At 43.1% G+C, this 24,321-nt stretch overlaps 1 protein-coding gene and 1 pseudogene across 1 annotated transcript in view; one reads left to right on the forward strand and one right to left on the reverse strand.

Annotated features, from left to right (window-relative positions):
• The window catches only part of LOC116082124 (serpin B6-like), a 74,816-nt gene extending 53,184 nt beyond the window's left edge, over positions 1 to 21,632 (reverse strand). Inside the window, exons 1-6 of the mRNA XM_031358929.1 lie at positions 21,468 to 21,632; positions 16,842 to 16,997; positions 15,649 to 15,766; positions 12,189 to 12,331; positions 9,327 to 9,482; positions 8,914 to 9,047 (exon numbers count right to left, since the gene is read on the reverse strand). Coding sequence (XP_031214789.1) covers positions 8,914 to 9,047; positions 9,327 to 9,482; positions 12,189 to 12,331; positions 15,649 to 15,766; positions 16,842 to 16,997; positions 21,468 to 21,632 — 872 coding nt within the window. The remainder of the gene's footprint in view (positions 1 to 8,913; positions 9,048 to 9,326; positions 9,483 to 12,188; positions 12,332 to 15,648; positions 15,767 to 16,841; positions 16,998 to 21,467) is intronic.
• On the forward strand, positions 12,745 to 14,055 carry LOC116082125 (annotated as a pseudogene).
• Positions 21,633 to 24,321: the final 2,689 nt, after the last annotated feature.

Genomic DNA, 24,321 nt, shown 5'->3' on the forward strand with positions numbered 1-24,321 from the left:
GGAAAGCATCTGTAAGGCAAAGGACATAGTCAATAAGACAAATCGGCAACCTACAGATTGGGAAAAAATAAATCTTCATTAATCCCACATCTGATAGAGGGCTAATATCCAAAATATATAAAGAACTCAAGAAACTAACCACCAAAAACAAACAAAAAACAAACAAACAACAAACAACCCAATCAAAAAATGGGATATAGAACTTAACCAAGAATTCACAACAGAGAAATCTTGAATGGCTGAGAAGCACCTAAAGAAATGTTCAAAGTCCTTAGTGATCAGAGAAATGCAAATCAAAATGACCCTGAGATTCCACCTTACACTGCTCAGAATGGCTCCAAACCTCAGGTGACAATACATGTTGGAGAGGATTCAGAGAAAGAGGAACACTCCTCCACTGCTGGTGGGATTGCAATCTGGTACAACCACTCTGGAAATCAATCTGGAGGTTTGTCAGAAAATTGGAAATAAATCTACATGAAGACCCAACAATATCACTCTTGGGAATATACCCAAAAGATGCCCCACCATATCATAGGGGCACATGTTTCACTATGTTCATAGCGGTCTTATGATAGCCAGAAGCTGGAAATAACCCTGATGTCCCATTACAGAAGAATGGATACTGAAAATGTGGTTCATTTACACAATGGAATACTACTTAGCTATTAGGAATGAGGAGATCCTGAGTTTTGTAGGCAAATGGATGGAACTAGAAACTATCATCCTGAGTGAGGTAACTCAGACGCAAAAAGACATGCATGGTATATACTCACTAATAAGTAAATATTAGCACCACAAAAAAGTACAGAATACCCAAGATACCGTCCACAAAACTCAAAAAGCTCAACAAGCTGAAATGCCCCAGTGAAGATGCCTCAGTCCCACTTAGGAGAGAGAAGAAAGCAATCACAATGGGGTAGGGAGGGAGGGACATGGGAGGGAAGTGGATGCAGGCAGAGGTGGGGGTAAGCGGGGAACCTGATCTGGTATTGGGTGGGAGAAAAGGGCTGAAGCCCTGAGAGTCAGCAGAAAGATTGGAAACAGGCAACCTTGAGAAGTAGGAGGTTGGGGGGACACTCCAGAATATATCAGAGACCTGGGAGGTGAGAAACTCTCAGAATTTAAAGGGAGAGACCTTAGATAAAATGCACTACAGTGGGGAGAGGGAACTTGTAAGGCCTACCTCCAACAGAAAGACAGGGCATAAAATGAAGGATGGAGTTGCCATCCCACAGTCCTATCTCTGACCAATAATTGTTCCTGTCTAAAAGAACTGCAGGGATGGAAATGGATAGGAGCCTGAGGACAAGAATGTCCAGCGACAGACCAAAAATGGGATCCAGCTCAAGGGGTGGCCTCAATGCCTGACACTATTACTGAGGCTATGGAGCACTCACAAAAAGGGTCCTATCATGACTGCCCTCCGAAAGACCCAACAAGCAGCTGAAAGAGCCAGATGCAGATATTTGCACCCAGCAAATGGACAGAAGCTGCTGACCCCTGTGGCTGAATTAGAGAAAAGCTGGAAGAAGCTGGAGAGCAGGGTGTCCCTGGAGGAGGACCAGCAGTCTCAATTAATCTGGACCCCCCAAGATCTCTCAGACACTGAATCACCAACCAGCAGTATACACCAGCTGATATGAGGCCTCCAACCCATATACAGCAGAGGACTGCTGGGTTTTTGTTCATTCAGAGCAGATGCACCTAACCCTCAGGAGACTGGAGGCCCCAGGGAGTTTAGAGGTCTGGTGGGGTGGTGGTGGGTTATGGGAACATCCTTGTAGAGACAGGGGAGAGGGGTGAGGAGGTATAGGATTTGGGATAGTCAGAGGGTGGAGCAGGAGGGAAATGAAATCTGGAGTGTAAAATAAATAAATTAATAAATAAACAAAAGATTTTTTAAAAAAATTGAAACTAAAAAAAAAAGAGTAATTGTGGCTTCATAGAACGAATTGGATAGTGTTCCTCTGTTTATATTTTGTGGAATAGTTTGAAGAGTATTGTTATTAGGTCTTCTTTAAAGGTCTGCTAGAACTCTGCACTAAATCCTTCTGGTCCTGGGCTCTTTTTGTTTGGGAGACTATTAATGACTGCTTCTATTTCTTTAGGGGTTATGGGACTGTTTAGATCAATTACCTGATCCTGGTTCAACTTTGGTACCTGGCCTCTGTCTAGAAAATTGTCCATTTCATTCAGATTTTCAAGTTGTATTGAGTATAGGCTTTTGTGGTAGGATCTGATGATTTGTTTCTGTTGTTATGTCTCCATTTTCATTTCTGATTTTGTTAATTTGGATACTGTCTCTGTGCCCTCTGGTTAGTTTGGCTAAGGGTTTATCTGTATTGTTTTTCTCAAAGAACCAGCTCCTGGTTTGGTTGATTCTTTGTATAGTGCTTTTTTTTTTCTACTTGGTTGATTTCAGCCTGAGTTTGAATATTTCCTGCCCTCTACTCCTCTTGGGTATATTTGCTTCCTTTTGTTCTAGAGCTTTCAGTTGTGCTGTCAAGTTGCTAGTGCTCTCTCCAGTTCCTTTTTGGAGGCACTCAGAGCTATGAGTTTTCTTCTTAGAACTGCATTCATTGTGTCCCATAAGTTTGGGTATGTTGTGGCTTCATTTCCCTTAAATTATAAAAGGCTTTAATTTCTTTCTTTATTTCTTCCTTGACCAAGTTATCATTGAGTAGAGTGTTCTTCGGCTTCTATGTGTATGTGGGCATTCTATTATTTTTGTTGTTATTGAAAACCAGCCTTACTCTGTGATGATCTCATAAGATGGATGGGATTGTTTCAATCTTCTTGTATCTGTTGAGGCCTGTTTTGTGACCAATTATATGGTCAATTTTGGAGAATGTATTATGAGTTGCTGAGAAGAAGGTATATCCTTTTATTTTAGGATGAAATGTTCTATAGATGTCTGTTAAATTCATTTGGTTCATAACTTCTGTTAGTTTCACTGTGTCTCTATTTTGTTTCTGTTTGCATGATCTGTCCATTAATGATAGTGGGGTATTGAACTTTCCCACTATTGTTGGGTGAGGTGCAATGGGTGCTTTGAGCTTTAGTAAAGTTTCTTTTATAAACGTGGGTGCCCTTGCATTTGGAGTATAGATGTTCAGAATTGAGAGTTCATCTTGGTAGATTTTTCCTTTGATGAGTATGAAGTGTCCTTCCTTATTTTTTTTGATAACTTTTGGTTGAGAATTGATTATTTCGATATTAGAATGGCTAATCCAGCTTGTTTCTTGGGACCATTTGCTTGGAAAATTGTTTTCCAACCTTTCACTCTGAAGCAGTATCTGTCTTTGTCACTGAGATGCATTTCCTGTACGCAGCAAAATGCTGGGTCTTGTTGATATATTCAGTCTGTTAGCCTATGTCTTTTGGGGGAAATTTAGAGCATTAATGTTAAGAGATACTAAGAAAAAGTGATTTTGCTGAGCAGTGGTGGTGCACACCTTTAATCCCAGCACGTTGGAGGCAGAGGCAGGCCAAGTTCTGAGTTCAAGGCCATCCTGGTCTACAGAGTAAGTTCTAGGACAGCCAGAGCTAAACAGAGAAACCCCTGTCTCGAAAACCAAAAGAAAAAAAAGAAAAGAAAAGAAAAGATGATTGTTACTTCCTGTTATTTTTGTTGATACAGGTGGAATTATGTTTGTGTGGGTATCTTCTTTTGGGTTTATTGAAAGATTACTTTCTTGCTTTTTCTATGGTGTACACTCCTTGTGTTGGTGTTTTCCATCTATTATCTTTTGTAGGGCTGGATTTGTGGAAAGATATTGTGTAAATTTAATTTTATGATGGAATATTTTGTTTTCTTCATCTATGATAATTAAGAGTTTTGTTGGCATTTGTGTTCTGCTAGAATCTGTATGACATCTGCCCAGGATCTTCTAGCTTTCCTAGTCTCTGGTGAGAAGTCTGGTGCAATTCTGATAGGTCTGCCTTTATATGTTACTTGAACTTTTTCCCTTACTGCTTTTAATATTTTCTTTGTTTTGTGCATTTGGAGTTTTGATTATTATGTGACAGGAGGAATTTCTTTTCTGGTCCAGTCTATTTGGAGTTCTGTAGGCTTCTTGTATGTTCATGGGCATCTCTTTCTTTAGGTTAGAGAAGCTTTCTTCTATAATTTTGTTGAAGATATTGACTGGCCCTCTAAGTTGGGAATCTTCACATTCTCTTCTATACTTATTAACCTTAGGTTTGGTCTTCTCATTATGTCATGGATTTCCCTGGGTGTTTTGGGTTAAGATCTTTTAGTATTTTGCATTTACTTTGACTGTTGTGTCAGTGTTTTTTATGATATTTTCTTCACCTGAGATTCTCTCTATCTCTTATATTCTGTTAGTGATGCTTGCATCTTTGACTTCTGATCTCTTTCCTAGTTTTTCTGTCTCCACAGTTGTCTCCCTTTGTGATTTCTTTATTGTTTCTACTTCCATTTTAAAGTTCTGGATGATTTTGTTCAATTCCTTCAACTGTTTGATTTTGTTTTCCTGTAATTCTTTAAGGGTTTTTTGTGTTTCCTCTTTAAGGGCTTCTAGCTGTTTACCTGTGTTCTCCTGCATTTCTTTAATGGAGTTAATTATGTCCTTCTTAAAGTCCTCTATTGGCATCATGAGATGTGATTTTAAATCAGAGTCTTTGCTTTTCTGGTGTATTGGGGTATCCAGGCCTTGCCCTGTTGGGAGAACTGGGTTCTGATGATGCCAAATAATCATACTTTCTGTTGGTAAGGTTCTTGCACTTGCTTTTCACCATCTGGTTATCTCTGTTGTTAGTTGGTATTGCTGTCTCTGACTAAAGCTTGTCCCTCCTGTGGACCTATAAGCCTGGATCAGCACTCCTGGGAGACTAGTTCTCTTCTGGCAGGACCTGTGTACAGAGGGCTGTGGAACAGCCTTAGCTCTGGGTGTATGATGTATATCATGCAGGATATACATCACTATTCCAAAACATTATGGTGAGGAAATGCTGGACCAAGGCAAGACAGAAAACCAGCTAGCCAAACTCCAAACTCTGCATATCCATGTCTGAGGTCCGAACACTCTTCAGATCACCAAATCCTTTAAGCTTTGTTGACTATAACACAATTTTTTTTCTGGTTCCACTCTTTGTTAGCTTTCCATTGTAGGTATCCCACCACTCCAACATCTCTAACATCTTGGGGTATCCATGACAACATCAACTTTACAGCTTCTTGTTCCAATATTTGGGATCCACTTGTGATCTTCTGGGCTCCTCCTAAGGGCTTGGATCACTCCTCCATCTCTGCCCTCTGTAGCACTCTAGGCTCTGCTTGACTCCACCCCAATGCAGCTGGTATTCTTGGTGATCATCTCACACTACTGGCATCTCTAATTCACTAGTCTTCCACTGCACTTAAGATTCACCAATAGACTCTCATAAGCTGTCTTCATGGTGCCAAGTCTCAACCTCTTGCACAGTCCCTTCAGTCCTGAACTGTCAACTACAACTGAGGCTGCACCTACACCTGTGGCTTTCCCAAGCCTCTCACAGTGCTAATACTCAGCTATTCTCCAAGTCCCCTTCATATCTTCAAACCTAGTACCACCTGGGTGATTCTTACCAAGTCTAGATGCAGCATGAGGTGCAACCTTGGCTATCTCTCTAACACAATTCTTCATACTCAGAAAACATTTCCCAGAATATCTCACTTCAGTGATAGGGGTCTCTTAACCAGCACTAATGTCTTAGCTCCAGCTAACCAGAATCAATTGTCCCAGTAGTCCTCTATTCTTGCCTCTAAAGCCAGAACCACGTGGCCAAAGCTGCCAAGTTCTGCACTTACTGGAACGTGACTCCCTTGTCCTAGCACACTATCACCAGCTTCTGTTTCCCGGCTCATTTACTTCCTAAGTTCAGCTGTCCTGGAACTTGCTCTGTAAATTGACCTTGAACACAGAGATCTGCATGCCTCTGTCTCCTAGTACTGGGATTAAAGGTGTGCACCACTATGCCTGGACCTAAGGTTTTCATGGTGACTATGCCTCAAGAACCAGATCAAAAGCTTGTGTTATCCTATGTCCATTTGACAAACAGTCATATCACCTTATGTCCAAATGAAAGCAGTAACTAGGTCATAAAAATTTAACTATTGCTATGGACTGGGTTTGCTGTGGGGATTCCTGGTTCTGCGGGGATTCCTGGTTCTGTGGGATGAGTAGAGTTCTGGCCTGGTGGGCAAAGAATTTCACAAATGACAAACAGAAACAACACAAAGAAGTGCTGAATCTGAGTGTATCTGCACAAAGTAAAAATCGGGTTTATATAGTATACAGAAACAGGGAGAATGTCAGGGATCACATAGGCAGGTAGCGGTCACATCAAAGTCAGTAAGATCAAACAGGCAGGTACAAAGCAGAAGAGCAGTAGTGTCCTTCCTGCTGGGCTATCTTGGCAGCCCCAAGATAAATTCTCTGGGTCTCTCTGAGGCAAGCACCTGGAGGTCCCATTCTAGCAGTTCTTGAGAATGTCCTTGGCTGTAACATAGATAATTAGTGACGGAAGCCCTTCAACTTCTCTCTGGTATGTAAAGCAATTCTGCCTTGTGTAGAACTGCTCCGAGAATTCTAACTATGTTTACAGTGAGCTATAGTGCCTAACTTTCTATCGTGAGCAATAGTATCTAACTTCTATCTCTAACTCTGGAGACACCCTGTCTGATAAGGCAGCTTCCTTGTAAAAATTCCAAGCTAATTACAGCTAGAAAATCAATTAGGATCATTGAAATACTGTGGAGGCCAGGAAATAATGTTTAAATTCAGTTTCAGCTATGTATGAATCATTTCTTAGAGCACCTATATGCCTGAACAAAGAAAGCACACAAAACTCTCCACAAACTTTTGCAGAGACCAATCTGGAACACATCTGAGTTGGGAGACGCCAAGAAATGAACTCCAGGAGGCTGCGCACCTCAAACCCGAGAACAAGCTTTCAGGCCTGACACGGGGAATCCACTGGAGTGATGAGTGGGCATGGCAAACTATCCGATGTTCAAATGCAAACACATAAACAATAAGCTTAGCTGGGTGGGATCTTGCCCCAAAGTACCACTCCCATAATCTGTTTATCTCCTTCAACACAAGAACTAGCCCCACTGTTGTACCTTTACCCTTTCAACCATACATTTTATATTTTTCCTTTCTAAACTTCCTTCCCATTCATCAAAATGGTTTTCATGAGATTAAACCAGAGAAAAACATCTATGCTGACCTTTTCTGAGACTTCATTTGTCAATGCAATCAATTGAAATCTCTTTACCTTTTAACCTCAGAAAGACTCTTAAGACACAGACAAAATGAAGCCACATTCCTCACCAAAATATTACAATAACAGTCTCTAGGCCATATAAACACCCTCAGGAACAATGTCTTTCATGCTTCTATTAGTATGGCCTATTAAACCACAAATAAAGCATTCCACTATTTTCCAAAACAGAGTCCCCAAATCCAAACAATAGCATTGTCAGACCTGTTAAACCAATACCCTAGTCCTGGGTGCTGACTTCTGTCTTAGGGTTTCCATTGCTGTGAAGAGACACTATGACTAAAGCAAATCTTACAAAGGACAACATTTAATTGGGGCTGACTTACAAGTTCAGAGGTTCAGTCCATTATCATCATGGCAGGAAGCAAAGCACCATCCAGGTAAGCATGGCTCTGGTGGAGCTGGGAGTACTACATCTTGTTCTGAAGGCAAACAGGAGAAGCCTGACTCTCAGGTAGCTAGGAGGATGGTCTCAAAGCCCATCCACACAGTGACACACTTCCAACAAGGTCACGCTTACTCCAACAAGGCCAAACCTTCTAATAGGGCCTCTCCTGGCCCAAGTGTATACAAACCACTACAACCCAGCTCTACTGTCACCACAACAGCATGGGGGAAGTCAGAAGGGATCCTGGCAGCTACAAAACTGCACATAGGTCATGGCAAGTTCTTCCTGCCAGCCATCTACATGCTTCTTTCATACAGACCCTGCCCCTTCAATTTCTTCCCTTTCTGATAAATGCCTCTATTGTATCTCAAGTAGGTGACCAACACTGCTACAAATACTTTTCTTCTTGTCATTTGTAATACCCGCCACTAAATAAAGTCACCTGGTTTTTATTCATACATCCATGGTTAACTTTATTCCTGTGAGTAACCTCATGTTTCCAACCCCCAGGAGAAAGTGGTCAGTATGTATGTAAAGAGGCTTATGTGTCATACCATACAACAGAGGAATCAGATATGGGGGAAAGGAGCTTTTCCTACAGGACTGAGTCTCTGCAAACCTCAGTTCTACACAGAGACTGTCTGAGACATGTCCCTACTGTCCACTCCTCAGAGACTCAACTCTCTGGCTTTTTTCATTTAAAGTGGGATGGGATCCTGATGCGACCAAGAAAAGGGACAGAAGCACACATGGCTGCATGTGTTGGCAGCCTCAGAGTCCTGCAGCAGGAATGAGCTCTGTGGCCAGCAACACAACAAACCCACAGGAGTGAACACTCAGTTCTGAAAGGATGGTGCCATAAAGCCCTTTATTTCATAACTGTCATTGCACTTATGGATAAGGTCACTTGGGTTACAGGCAAACCATAAAGAGTGGGTAAAAAACTGACAGGAACACCCTTTCCTCAGGGACAGGAGATCCGGCCACAGAACAGAATCCCATTGGTCTTAACATGCTGAATGAAGAAAAGGAAGGGGTGGTTTGCACAGAAGTAGGGGGTGAACCGTGATGATCCCATCATAACAACTGCAGTGGCAGCTGCAGCCTCTGTGCCCTCCTCATTGACCTCCACAAAGGATTTATGTGTGACGTTGGACAGAAATAAGCCTTGCTTAGAAGATATGCCAGAAAAGTCTGCTCTGCCCTCCTCAAAAGCATCAGTCATGCCCAACCTGCACAGGACATTCTTCATGTCATAATTCTCCTCCAGCTTAAACCGTGGGAGGAAAACCTCCACCTTTTCTCCCTTCATCTTGTCGAGCCTCGTCCACTCTATAAATTTCTCATAAGTTATTTCCTTTTCCACCTAGAAGAGAGGTGAAGACAGTGATGTCACACAGGGCTCTTGAGACAATGGGGATTTTCTACACTGCCCAGGGAAATGTGGCTGTAACTTATTTTGGTAGCTGGGAAGGGCTAGGGTTCAGAGCTTCTAAAGCATGCTACAGGCCCTGAATTCCACCCCAGTCCCACAAATTAATATAAGATAAAGACATGATCATGGGAACCTAGAGAGCTGCTTCAGCAGAAATTCAAATGCCATTCTTTCTCTCTGGAGGCTCTGTCAAGGCCCCATGATCCTTACCATACTCAGTTCAATATGTTCATCTGGAAGCAGGATGACCATGTTCAACTCATTGTCAACATAGGGAAGCAACAGGATCTTGGTCGATATCTCTTCCACATAGGTCATCTTAAAGGTAGACTTCTTAAACATCATTTGTACAAGTTTCTTCTCATTCTGTAAATCATGGATAAATACTATGTTGAAATAGGGAATGCTGTGCAAATACCACAGGGGAGGAGAGTCACTGTCCCCTGGGAGAGTTTTCTTGATGAGACTGTTAGAACATTCTATAAGTATCTAAACATCTGAAATAGTTTAGACTTTCCATATCTCTATAGGCCCATTTTAAGACTTGTTCCTTAGAGTGGAAATTGGAAACAAAAGGGATGATAAGAGGTGGAACCTAGAGAAAGATGTTCGGGTCATTGAGAGCTACCGTGGAAAGGGATAATCAACTGGGCAAACTTGGTTATCTCTATATTAGTGATAAGAGCAGGGAGCAGACTAGCCCAATCTCCAATTGTCGTTTGTATTATGTTGTGTTATGAGCAATTCTTTTCTATTAAGGGATCTGATTTATTCTTATGACTATGAACATAATTTTGAATATTCACTGTTCTATATTGGACTTCTCCCTGAACTCTGAAAAATATGTATTTTATACTCAATTTGGCTGCTGCACTTTGATATTCCTTTGTTTAGCTGCTCTACCTACAAGTCTTGTTCTGATTGAGAGAGATGTCCTCCTTCCAGTTCCCAAAACCATTTCATGTCCTCGAGTCCTGTCTTTCTCTCTTACCCTGATTTGACTCATTACAAAACTATATTATCGTATCTCTGAATTATAATCAAAACCTAACTTTGCTTTTTAACCTCCACTGCCACCAGCACAGCCCTGGGATATTGTGATGACCTCCTTGTCACTGACCTCAGCACAGCAGTCATAGGTCATAGCACAGGACAACTCAGACCACACTGCTGTGGCTGGATACCATTTTGTGGGACTACCGTAGCAGAAACAAAATTTATTTAAAGCCCTTAAAACACCCTGGGATAAAAAATAAGAGTCCACCCTGTTTCCTATTCTACTTCACTCTCTCTCCTTTGGTCATAGGGATGTTTGCAGTTTGTGGTTAACTAGATTATGTTTCTTTCTCGCAACATGCTGGTCTGCAGAACCTGGACATATGCTTCATATGTTGTGGTGTCTGCTTTCATGTCACCTTACAGTGAAGTTTCCTCAGCAGCTCTCACTAGATCTACACTCAAGCACAGCATCCTGCCACTGCCTCTCTGTGTCTCTGCGGCCTCCCGCAACCACTGTGTTCTTACCTATGCTTATCTCAAATTTCTTTCCTCCAGAAAAACACAGCTTCATGAGTGCTGGCACACTCATCCAGTTACTTCATGGTAGTGTAGGCTCTCAAGTGACAGCTGAAGACTACAATGGCAAACTAATGTACAGGGGAACATGTCTCATAATTTAAATACAAATCCAGAGAACAGAAAATCTTGTATCTTTGGAGGCATGGCCACATATATGGATTACCATCAGCAGCTGCTGTAGCCACAGATCAGTCTGTGTCTAGGGTAGATACAAGACAGCAAGACAATGCCTCTATGCTGTACACTTAGCAGGAGCCACAGTAAGTAGGTCCACTTATGTAATATATGGAAAAGATCTCAAAAAAGGCTTCATGCTCTCAGTCCTATGTCATTCCCTGTGAATTGCAGAGTCAGAGCCAAAGCACTGCTGCAAGCATGAGGAAAAAGACGCCATGCTAAGAATGGCAAACCAGGAACGGAGAGCCAGTTCCCAAAAGCATCACCCCATGCAGGCCCCAGGCTCCACCCATTTCCTGCCCTCCGTGGTTGGTGATGAACTTGCAAGAATTCAACTATAATCACCTAGGGTTTCTATTACTTGCAGTTGAAGGAAGTCCTAAGGTATGTCTTGTCAACCAGTGACTTCAAAGACAGGAATAGTTAATCAGGAAAAACGGAAGAATTTATTTAAAATGAAGCATGAAATGAAGTTCATTTCCTAAGAAACCAGAGGTTCAATTAAAGTTAGCCTGGGAGATCTGAGGTCTGGTTAATGATCCAGAATGTGATGTAATTAATTTCTTTTGTCAGCCTAGGAGTATATGCACCAGGAGAGGTGGAAGAGAGAAAGAGACAGAGATGGCGGGGGAAGGGGGAGAGAAGTAATATGGTTACAAAAGCAGTGGGCCATCAGCAAGTAACATGTTCCAGCTTGTATTTACCCCATCGAACCAGGACTAAATTTCTACTGAGCACCAACCATAAGCTTGGCACTCATTACACAGCTCTCTGCTCTCAGCAGTTTTTCCAACAGGGTAAGATAGGTTATTTTCCCTCTGTTTTGCTTTAGAGGAACCAACATGAGATGTGGTCATCTTGAAGGAGGCAGGAGACACAAGACAGCACTTCTGGGAGGACACACTGAAAAGAACGGACTGTGAACAAGAGATGGGCTGCATTCAGGGCCACAAGGAGACTCGTAAACCACATCTGGAGTTCAGATTTTCCTATTTTTCAAACTTCTGTGAAAGACCATTTCAAGTACACTGCAGAGCTCTGCCATCAGGTTTGGACTCAGCATCTGTCAGTGACAGCATAGCCCATGACAGAAGCAGGGCCAGCCCTGAAACCATGTAGCCTGCAGCCATCATTGCCAACAAGTGAAAGGAGAAGGGAAGAGAAAGGTCCTAAGGCTGAGTGAGGATCCTGCCTGAACAGTGGTCCAGAGACACTAGAGGCACAGGCTACAGGAAGAGCCTCCTTATTATGTTTTAGAAGCCAATGTGAATCGAGGACCTTGCCAAGGAGTCTCCTCAGTTACTGCAGTGTGCTTACCTTGCTGACTTTGAATGGCATCTCCCGGGTGTCCTCTTTGTGAAATGGTTTTTCCCAGATTCCTTTGAAGTAGATGGCATTCACAAGGACCAGCTGAGTGTTTGAATTTACTGTACCTGGAGACAGCAACTCTTTGATTTTATCTGAAAGAAGGATTTTTTTAATTAATTAAAGATTTGTGGTGGTTTGGATGAGAATGGCCCCATTGGATCATATATTTGCATGCTCAGTCCTCAATTGAACTGTTTGGGAAGAATTAGTACTTATAGCCTTGTTGGAAGAGTTGTGTTGTATAGGTAGTCTTTAAGATTTCAAAAACTGCCGGGCGGTGGTGGTGCACGCCTTTAATCCCAGCATTTGGGAGGCAGAGGCAGGCGGATTTCTGAGTTCGAGGCCAGCCTGGTCTAAAGAGTGAGTTCCAGGACAGCCAGGGCTACACAGAGAAACCCTGTCTCTAAAAAACAAACAAACAAACAAACAAAAAAGATTTTAAAAACCGAGTCACAAAGCAATAGGGAGAGCCAGCACCTGGAGCACAGACTCACCTGCCGTGAGGGAGACTGTGCACATCCAGGCGGGCCAGTACGGAAACCAGATCCGTAGCGAGTTTTAAGAAGTGATCAGTGATGAGCATGGCATCGACCAGGCTGGAGGCTATATGGGAAACTCAGCACTGCTGCTGGAAAGGCTCAGCATCTACTACAATGAGTCATCCGCTAAGACGTATGTATCCGGTGCTGCTCTGGTGGACTTGGAGCCCGGCACCATGGACAGCGTGAGATCTGGGCCTTTTGGGCAACCCTTCCAGCCTGACAACTTCATCTTCAGACAGAAGGGTACCGGAAATAACTGGGCCAAGGGCCACTACACTGAGGGCATGGAGATAGATAGTGGACTCGATGCTGGATGTGGTGCGCAAGGAGTGTAAGCACTGCCTGCAGAGCTTCCAGCTCACGCACTCGCTAGGCGGTGGCACAGGCTCAGGCATGGGCACACTGCTCATTAGCAAGATCCAAGAGGAGTACCCGGACCACATCATGAACACCTTCAGCGTCTTGCCGTCACCGTGGTGGAGCCCTATAATGCCACCCTCTCTGGGCACCAGCTGGTAGAGAACACAGATGTAGATGTAGAGAAGACCTATTGCATCGACAATGAGGCACTCTAGGATATCTGCTTCCTCACACTCAAACTGACCACACCCACTTACGGGGGCCTCAACCACTTAGTATCTGCTACCATGAGCAGTGTTACCACATCACTGCATTTCCCTGGCCAAATGAATGCCGACTTGCGCAAGCTGGCAGTGAATATGGTGCCCTTCCCGTGCCTGCACTTCTTCGTGTCAGGCTTCACATCCCCTTACAGCCCGGGGCAGTAGGCAATTCTGTGCCCTGACAGTTCCTGAGCTCACACAGCAGATGTTCAATGCCAAGAACATGATGGCTGCCTGTGACCCAAGCCATGGCCACTACCTGACAGTCGCCACTGTCTTCCGGGGCTGCATGTCCATGAAGGAGGTGGACAAGCAGATGCTGGCCATCCAGAACAGCAGCTACTTTGTGGAGTGGATCCCCAACGTCAAGATAGCCGTGTGTGACATCCCACCATGGGGCCTAAAGATGGCTCCACCTTCATTAGCAACAGCACTGCCATCTAGGAGCTGTTCAAGCACATCTCAGAGCAGTTCCGGCACAAGGCTTTCCTGCACTGGTACACTGGCAAGGGCATGAACAAGATGGAGTTCACCAAGCTGGAGAGCAGCATGAATGATCTGGTGTCTGAGTACAAGCAATACCAGGATGCCATGGTCAATGATGAGGAAGAGGTTTTTGAAGATGAGGATGAAGAAGAGATCAACGAATAGGGAACCATAAGATGCTACAATGCACATCTGCTCTTTTCTTAGCCCTGATGGTGTGGGAATGGTGCCTTGGTCCAAGCATGTCACAGGCCCCTCTCAAACCAAATACACCACACTGTTCCCCAGGTTACCTGGAACAGATAACTTTCCTTTATCAGAGAACTGGCAGTCCCAGCAGACCAGGGAGATTTTATATAGGAACACTGAAAGCAAAGTAGGGGGCCATACAGGACTAAAGAAAGTGACCACCTTTGGTTAAGCTCCCTTCTTCCCCCAATCAGAGTTAGTAGGGGAGTTAGAATAGGGATTTGGTTTTCATCCTTGGTGACAAAAACTAAAGCCATGTATTGTTGCCTTAATTGAATATGCACTATTCAATTAACTTTTGACAATCCATTCATAATAAAATGCTAAACCTGCAAGAAAAAAAAAAGATTTCAAAAACCTACTACAGAAGGCCAAGTCTCTCTCACTGCCTGCTGCCTGTAGATCAGGATGTAAAACTCCAGCTACTGTTCCAGAACCTTTTCTGTCTGCTTCCTACCATGATGATCATGAAATAACCCACCTAAAACTATAAGCAAGACCCCAGTTTGATGCATTCTTTTATAAGAGTTGCTTTGGTCACATTGTCTCTTCACAGCAATAGAACAGTAACAAAGCTAATCCAATTAGCTAACAGAGGTGGCTGATATGTGCCAATGGCTGACAGGCAAATGGCGCCACCTGCTGCTCTGATCAGAAACTTTCATAGGAGATTTCACTTCCCTTGATCTAAAAGGATACAGGTCCCTAAAGCTACAACCCTGACAAGTATCAACAAGAAGTCAGGTCCATGAGTTCAAAGCTAACCTGATCTATAGACTGAATTTCAGGACAGCCTGGGCTACACAGAGAAATCCTGCCTCAAGAAATTTTAAAAAACACTTTCTGATTCCTGATTGAGAGCTAACCACACAGACCAACTTTAAAACACTTTGCTTTGTCTATCGTATTCAAGTCCTTGGGTTCAATGCCAGGCATATCAAAAGAAGTCCTGATTTAAAGAAGAAAAAGTCATTATTGTTTGAAGTTCTTGTGAAGGCACTAACACTATGATTATTAACAGCAGACTACAAAGCCAGGCATGGTGACACATATACTTGAGAGGCAGGGGAAGGTGGATCTCTGAATTCTAGTCCACCATGGTCTAAATAATGAGTTATAAGATAGCAAGAGGTACAGAGTGAGGACCTGTCTCCAAAACCAAAAATATAAATATAAATACTAGAGAAAGACAGATGGCCTGGCAGGGGAAGTTGCCTGCTACCAAACCTTAAGAACTGAGTAGAATCCCGGGACACACTGGTAGAAAGAGAAAACCAAATCTGTGAGTGGTCCTGCCTGCAGGTGTGCACAGACATACACAGACACACAACAAACAAACAAATAAAAAAAATCACATAGATGTACCTCATTTTCAATATAAGCTAACTGATTAGCATGGATGGGGTAAATATAATACAGTGGCAGAGGAGATCCTACTCAGCATACTCAGGACCCTGCAGTCAAATCCTAACAGTAAAAACAAACAAAAGAGAGTAGCTCTGTGTTCACCTTCTGTCTTTTTGGCTACCCAGATGTTGATGTGCTGTCGGGATGGCTCTGTATCACCCTTAAAGTCCAGCTCTTCCATCTCTGCTTCGTAGAACTTGCAGCAGGAATCTTTAAAAGACTGAGACAGAACAACATAATTATACAGCCATGGAGGCAATTAGCACCAGCAGCCTCCTTCCCAATGCTCAAAAGCAGGTAATCAAAATGTAATCCTATAAGATATGATTTGCAAACAAATATACAGAAAGATTATATAAAGTCCAGCCTTCCTGTTTCCAGCTGTCCAGTATTGCCCTTAGCTTATGAATGATGTAAGATACTAGTTGGGATGAGAACCACTAAAAAGCATGATGAACAGCGGGATCTCTGAGGTAGTAGGTAAAGCTCAAGGAGGCAATCAGGAGCACCCTCCAATGCCGTATCATGCTGCTGTCACTCTAAGAGGTCACCACACTGGCAGAGTGAGAGTTAACCCCACAAGAGCTATGACACCTCTGCACTGTGCCCAGGCTGGACCTTCTACCACAGTTTTCTATGCCAAAAGAAATAAAATTTACACCCTTCAAAATAGTGTCACCTATAGAGACAGATACCAGGGATGTGGCTATGGAAGCTATGAAATTGAATATTTCATTTTAATTTATTGTACTTCATGATATGGAATTTGAATAGCTATGTGTCCATGGCCACCATGTCAGGTAGCTCAGTTTCAGAGAGTGAGCAATTTGCAAAAACATGGCCAATGGTGGGGTGTGGTCCAATGGCTCATTGCAGTAGTGAAGAACAGGCCTCACATGCACAGGGCCTTAAAGAGAACTAATCATGAGAACAAGGCAAACAAAAGAGCACTTTCTGATATACTGTATGAAATGACAATGACATTGATGACCACTCACATTCTGCCACATTACAACAGAAAACACAAACAACATAAATGGACTGGAGCTCCCATTATGTGACTATATGTGGAATAATCTCTCAATATATCTATCAAATAGTTCATGACTAAATATTTAATTCCTACTTGAGAGAACTGCTTTTATTTTTTATTTGTGTCTTTATGTGTAAGGCAAATGTACATTTCATGTGGGTTTGTGCCTATGCGTTGGAAGTATGCATGTATGTGTGTATAAGCCTATGTGATTGTTAGACGGTAACCTGCTTACCATCTCTCAGTACTACATGACACTTACCGCTAGGATATCAAAAGTCTTTTCCCCAAAGAGCCTGTTGGCTGTTCTGAGCAAGTACTGTGTGCCAGTCTTGTTCACTTCAGTGAGAAGTGACTGGAAGCCCTGGTGGATGACGTCTCCACCTCCATTGCTGCTGCATTTATCCAAAGACAGTGCCTGAAATCAAAACAGATTTTTAAAAACAACTTCATCGGGCCCAGCTATAGGAAATGAGTCAATGCTAAGCTCATTCTCAGAAATTTACAGATCCCTGCTGCCACTCAAAACCCACCTAGTTGAAGATGAAAGAACCATGAAGGTTCCCTGTCGAGGGGGGCCTCCCTGTGCCCTGTCAGCCCTGGTCTGAGCAGAAATGGCCTTTCACAAACCCAGTCCTTCATATCCACTAATGATGCTATGGCTTCAAGCATGGCTACCAACCAGACAAGCTGTCAATCCAGTGCAGCTGGTTTCTGACCTCAGGTCATTCTGTATCTTCCCTGCTCTTGAGTCTGGGCTGGCTCCAGCACTGTCTGAAGACAAGAATTGAGGAGAGTGACCCTGTTCCAGGCCTGGGCTTTATAAGGCCTGGAAGCTGCCACTTTTGTGTTCCTGTTCCTAGCCACCGTGGTGGAAGGAAATCCAAGCCATCCTGCAGGGGTCACATGGAGCAATTGACACCATATAAGGCTGCCTGAAACAGAAGTGAGATCCCAGCAAACAGTGAGCACTTAGGGGTCAGACCTTTTATATACTGCCTTAGACATTCAAAGCCTGGTGAAATGCTACAGAAATGACTTTGGCTGCTCCCATAATAAGCAGATAAACTGCTGCTCAGTATCTGTAATAATACCTTACAACTGAAAAGGAGAAAGAGAGTTCAAATTGAAGGCAAGCCATAACTCTCCAGTAAGAAGACAGGCTGAGGAAGAAACAAACATGTTTGCCTTAGAAAATAAAAGTGTGCTGCCAAGAGCTACTCCAGAATGCAAAGTTGTAGCCTAAGGCGTTCATGGATTAGGAAAGACTAGCTCTAAACACACATAGGTATGAATCAAGATATCCCTAACCGAAACAACACCCTTCACAACAGTCACAAACAATATAAAATACCGTGGTGTGACTCTAAGTAAGCAAGTGAAAGATCTGTATGACAAGAACTTCAAGTCTCTGAAGAAGGAAATCGAAGATCTCAGAAGATGGAAAGATCTTCTATGCTCATGGATTGTCAGGATTAATATAGTAAAAATGGTTATCTTGCTGAAAGCAATCTACAGATTCAATGCAATCACCATCAAAATTCCAACTCAATTCTTCAAAAAGTTGGAAAGAGCAATTAGCAAATTCATCTGGAATAACAAAAAACCTAGTATAGCAAAAACTGTGTTCAACAATAAAAGAACTTCTGGTGGAATCACCATCCCTGACCTTAAGCTGTACTACAGAGCTTACGAGTTTTTGTGATAAAAACTGCATGGTATTTGTACTGGCTGGTTTTGTTGCCAACTTGACACAGGCTGAAGTTATAACAGAGAAGAGAGCTTCAGATGGGGAAGTGCCTCCATGAGACCCAGCTGTGGGACATTTTCTCAATTAGTGATCAAGGGGGTAGGGCCCCTTGTGGGTGGTGCCATCCCTGGGCTGGAAGTCTTGGGTTCTATAAGAGAGCAGGCTCAGCAAACCAGGGGAAGAAAGCCAGTAAGGAACATCCCTCCATGGCCTCTGCGTCAGCTCCTGCTTCCTGACCTGCTTGAGTTCCAGTCCTGACTTCCTTTGGTGATAAACAGTAATGTGGAAGTAAGCTGAATAAACCCTTTCCTCCCCAACTTGCTTTTTGGTCATGATGTTTGTGCAAGAATAGAAGCCCTAAGACAGTATTGGTACAGAGACAGGCAGGTAGATCAAGGGAATAGAAATGAAGACCCAGGAATGAACCCACACACCTATGGTCACTTGATCTTTGACAAAAGAGCTAAAACCATCCAGTGGAAAAAAGACAGCATTTTCAACAAATGGTACTGGCTCAAACTGGTGGTTAGCCTGTAGAAGAATGCAAATCGATCCATTCCTATCTCCTTGTACAAAGCTCAAGTCCAAGTAGGTCAAGGACCTCCACATAAAACCAGACACACTGAAACTAATAGAAAAAAAAGTGGGGAAGAGCCTCAAGCACATGGGCACAGGAGAAAATTTCCTGAACAGAACAACAGTTTATGCTCTAAGGTCAAGAATTGAATGGGACCTCATAAAATTGGAAAGCTTCTGTAAGACAAAGGACACTGTCAATAGGACAAAACGTCAACCAACAGATTGGGATATTTTACCAATATCCTATATCTGATAGAGGGCTAATATCCAATATATACAAAGAACTCAAGAAGTTAGACTCCAGAGAACCAAATAACCCTATTTAAAAATGGGGTACAGAGCTAAACAAAGAATTCTCAACTAAGGAAAACTGAATGGCCGAGAAGCATGTAAAGAAATGTTCAACATCCTTAGTCATCATGGAAACGCAAATCAAAATAACCCTGAGATTCCACTTCACACCAGTCAGAATGGCTAAGATCAAAAACTCGGGTGACAGTAGATGCTGGCAAAGTTGTGGAGGAAGAGGAACACTCCTTCATTGCTGGTGGGATTGCAAGCTGGTACAACCACTCTGGAAATCAGTTTGGCGGTTTCTCAGAAAATTGTATTACCAGAGTACTACCAGAGGAGCCAGCAATACCACTCCTGGGCATATACCCAGAGGATGCTCCAACATGTAATAAGGGCCCATGCTTCACTATGTTCATAGCAGCCTTATTTATAATAGCCAGAAACTGGAAAGAAGCCAGATGTCCCTCAACAGAGGAATGGATACAGAAAATGTGGTACATTTACACAATGGAGTACTACTCAGCTATTAAAAACAATGAATTTATAAAATTCTTAGGGAAATGGATGGATCTGGAGAATATCATCCTCAGTGAGGTAACTCATAAAAGAACACACATGGTATGCACTCTCTGATAAGTGGATATTAGCCCAGAAGCTCAGAGTACCCAAGATACAATCCACAAACCATAAGAAACACAAGAAGAAGGAAGACCAAAGTGTGGATACTTCAATCCTTCTTAGAAGGGGGAAGAAAATACCCATGGAATGAGTTACAGAGACAAAGTATGGAGCAGAGACTGAAGGAAGGACAATCCAGAGACTGCCCCACCTGGGAATCCTTCCTATATTCAATTACTAAACCCAGACACTATTGTGGATGCCAGCAAGTGCTGGCTGACAGGAGCCTGATATAACTGTCTCCTGAGAGGCTCTGCCAGTGTTCCACTAATACAGAAGTAGAGATTTGCAGCCATCCATTGGACTGAGCACAGGGTCCCCAATGAAGGAGCTAGAAAAAGGACCCAAGGAGCTGAAGGAGTTTACAGCCCCTAGGAGGAACAACAAGATGAACTAACTAGTACCCTCAGCGCTCCCAGGGACTAAACCATGAACCAAAGAGTACATATGGTGGGACTCATGGCTACAGCTGCATATGTAGCAGAGGACGGTCTAGTCGGTCATCAATGGGAGGAGAGGCCCTTGGTCCTGTAAAGGCTCTATGCCCCAGTGTAGGGAAATGCCAGGGCCAGGAAGCAGGAAAGGGTGGGCTGGTGAGCAAGGGGAGGAGGGAAGGAATAAGGTTTTTTTTCAGTGGGGAAACTGGGAAAGGAGATATCATTTGAAATGTAAATAAAGAAAATATCTAATAAATTTTTTTAAAAAAAGATATCCCTAACCTTGGGATACAGTAGACTGGACACACACACTTGGTTGTAGATCAGAATTGCTACAGTTCAAAGGCTGCAATGTGTCCTTTCTCCCATGCAATGAATTTATCCCCCCAAATTGCATTTTTGTCATCTGACACCTAGCTCCTCAGAATATGACTGTATTTGGAGCTAAGGTTTTATAAGGGACATTGAAGTTAAAATAAAGTCACTAGAATGAGTGGAACCCAAGGTGTGTCCCAATGAGAAAAGCTGATTATGACTTAGACATCCAGAGAAGCCAAAGGCATCATTTACGTGCCATAGACAATCAGATTTCCAACTTCTGAATGTTTAGCCTCTAGAACTATAAGAAAATACTCTGTGTTACTTAAGCCAGCCAATTTGTAGTGCCTGTAACACAGCCCTGACTGATACTTCAGGGAGCAATCACTGTGCTTATCCCCACCTTGGGGCAGTATGAGGTTCATATACATCTACAGATAAAGCAGTGCACTTAACAAGCTCTTCAAAGGTTCTATTAGTGGTCTGCCAGCCTAGGATGAACCCATTTGGGAATAAAACTTCAAGATCCTAGGACAAGGCCTTATCTGTAGGAAGGTTGAGATCCACTAGGGCCAGCCCACAAACAACGGAGGTCATGGGGCTGTGGTGCCATGCCTCTGGGGTATTTCTGCTCCAAATTAACCCTCACATACACAGTCAACACCCGTGGATCTGAATGTTACAGCTAGGACCCCAGCAGGGTAGCACATCCTGCCCATCATGTCTCCAGTCACACCCCTAGGTCATCTGCAAGAGCAATCTGGAATGCGGAGGACCAACTCAACTGACCGTCCACAGTATTTATCTGCTGGGTAATTTATCTGTTGGCTACCTGAATCATCTGGCTTGCAGTGGTTCCTTTTGCCCCCAGGAAGACCATGGCCAGGGCTGAAGAGATGCTTGTGGGTGAGAAAAATATATTTTTGGAGCTGTCTTCACCCAGGATTTTTAAAAGGTTTAAGGCAAAAGTAGCATTTGCTTCCAGCAGAGTATCCATGATGGTGAGCCTAGAATGAGAGATTACAATAAACATCACATAAATACAGGCTGATGTATAGGCCGAATCTTCATTCTCACCTACATTGTGCCACTCTGACTCAGTGAACATGCCACACACAAATAACACAGAAATAAAGGTCACATGCAGAAAGTGTCAATCCTGGTCTATATAGCAAGTTCAAGCTAGCTGAAGCTACATAGTAAGACTCCATCTCAAAAGAAACAGATAAACTAATGAAAATAGGATCTTACATGCATGCTCCATTTTTCTAATCCAAGGGCATAATGCCTAACACCTCCTGGTTTCATTAGGGTGAATTTTATGAAGTACAAAGTCTGACTTTTTGGAGAGCAGAGTATTGGTGCTGATTGAAAATACAGCTGCTGGGTTTAGCATGGTGGTACATGAGGCAGAGGCAGGCAGATCTCTAAGTTTAAGGCCAGCCTGGACTACAAAGCAAGCCCCAGGACAGTCAAGGCTGTATATCAAGAAACTTTGACTCAAAAAGTCAAAACCCAATACAAAAATAAAATAAAAAAAGCTATTGGGTTTGTGAAATAGCTCAATGGATAGAGTGACTGCCAGGCACATATAAGGATTGACAAGATGGCACATAGTTGCTATTCCAATCATGGGCCAGGGAAGTGGAGGCAGGGAAATCTCTGGAAGCTCATGGATGAGCCCATAACCTGGCAAAGGCAGCTGTGATCAAGGAGACCCTATTTCAAAGAATGTAAGGGACCAACAGCTGATGTTAGCCACTGACCTTTATATATGCCTGGAGGAAAACACACACACACACACAGAGATACACCATGAATCTACTCAATAGATAAAAGGAAATCGCACCAGCTGCTACTGTTGGGCACACCAGTGACAAGCTGGAAGAGATGTTTTTTCCAAAGCCTTCATGGACCACACTGTAAATTAGATTGCCATTGAAGTTTTCATACACTTGAGTCTTCTAAGACACATTTGCACTTGGAGGCATTCATCTGGGGACAGCACACTCACTACTCTTTGCTGTTATTGTATGTATGTGTTACATCAATTGCTGTCTATCAGCCAATTTATTGACATGAATCCATTTTGAACTGGCTGCCTATGCTCATGCATAGGGGTATGATGCACAGCTCACACCCCTTGACTAATATCATCTTCAGTTCTAGGCCCCAACATCTTCTTGCTTGGTGGTGAGTTGTCCTCCCATTAATCCAGTATATTGTCCAATTACTTCCTAAAATAGATTGTTACTAATTTAGTATCTGGCATGTCCAAAAATATAATGATTCTTCCATACCACTGTGCTTTAAAACAAGGTCTATGAAGGGTGTGTGAATGACATCTGAGCCACTTCTTCACTGTTTCCCAGAGACCAACTTTTCTGTTCAAAAGTCTGATGGCATTCCAATGCCAACTCCATCAAGGTCCCTCCTTCACCTAACTGTCTCAAAGCTTATAAACTCATATACTCATTAATGAGCCTCAGATACCTGAATGTCTTGTCATTATTTGCTCACAGCTCATCCATTAGAAGGGAACAGGAGGACCTTTCAATCTAGCAATTCAAGAGCATGTCCTTTTCACTCTGGTGACAATTTTGCAAGAATTGCAGGCTTTTCACAGACAGGCTCTACTCTCTGCCTGTCCCTATTCCTCTCTACCTCCAGCTCCCTCTTTCTCTCCCTCTCCTTCTCATCCTCCCCTTTCCTCTTCCTCCCTCCCCTTCTCTCATTCTCTGCATCACCCTATTCCCAGATGGTAAAACTCTTGGACTGAGCTCATCTGGGACTTGCCCTCAGTCTTAGCTCTGTCCCATGTTGCTATGATAAAATATACTGACAAAAGCAACTCCAGTGAAAAAGTATTTGCTTTGGCTCCTGGTTCTTCATGGCAAGAAGCTAGGGAGGCAGCCCCTCACACTGCATCCATAATGGGGTCCAAGCTTGGGTAATGGTACGGCCCATTTTGGGGTGGATCCTCCCACATCTACTAACCTAATTAAAATAGTAACTCACCCATGAGGAATTAAGACAACAACAAAACAAAACTCATAGTTTGCCTAGATCAACATTTCCTAGGTAAATCTATATTCTGTCAATCTGACAGTCAACACTACCACACCAACCTTCTCAATGTCTAAGCATACACAGAGAATGGCATTTGTGTGGCACTTTGAGAAAAGGCTATTGGGTGTAAAGAGCTGACTGAGAGTATTAGCTAAGCTGTGGGGAATCAGTCTCTTGACCCATCTGTTCTCCTTTTGTCAGAACAATGGTTCAGCACACAGTTAGCAGATCTACAGAGACTGACTACGTGACCTAACCCAGATTCACTAAGCTTGGAAACTGAGGTGTGGGTCTTCCATGTGATCCTACAGCATCTGCCTTCCATTTCTGCCAGATCTGGGATAGGGGGTAAGGAATCTGACTCTGTCCCAATTCCTTGTATTGTTACAGGTCTGAGTTAGCTATAACTAACTTTAAGAGATGATTAGGGCCAGTCATGGTAGAGCATTCCTTTGATCCTTGTAGGAGGGAGGCAGAGTCTGGCAGATCTCTAAATTTAGGGCCAGCCTAGTCTACAGCACAAGTTCCAGGACAGCAAGGGCTACACTGAGAAACCCTGTCAAAAAAAGATTTGGATTGGAATTGGCCTGATTTGATTTCAAATACAGTCATTCCTA

The sequence above is a fragment of the Mastomys coucha genome, unplaced genomic scaffold (genome assembly GCF_008632895.1).
Source record: "Mastomys coucha isolate ucsf_1 unplaced genomic scaffold, UCSF_Mcou_1 pScaffold7, whole genome shotgun sequence".
Classification (NCBI taxonomy): domain Eukaryota; kingdom Metazoa; phylum Chordata; class Mammalia; order Rodentia; family Muridae; genus Mastomys; species Mastomys coucha.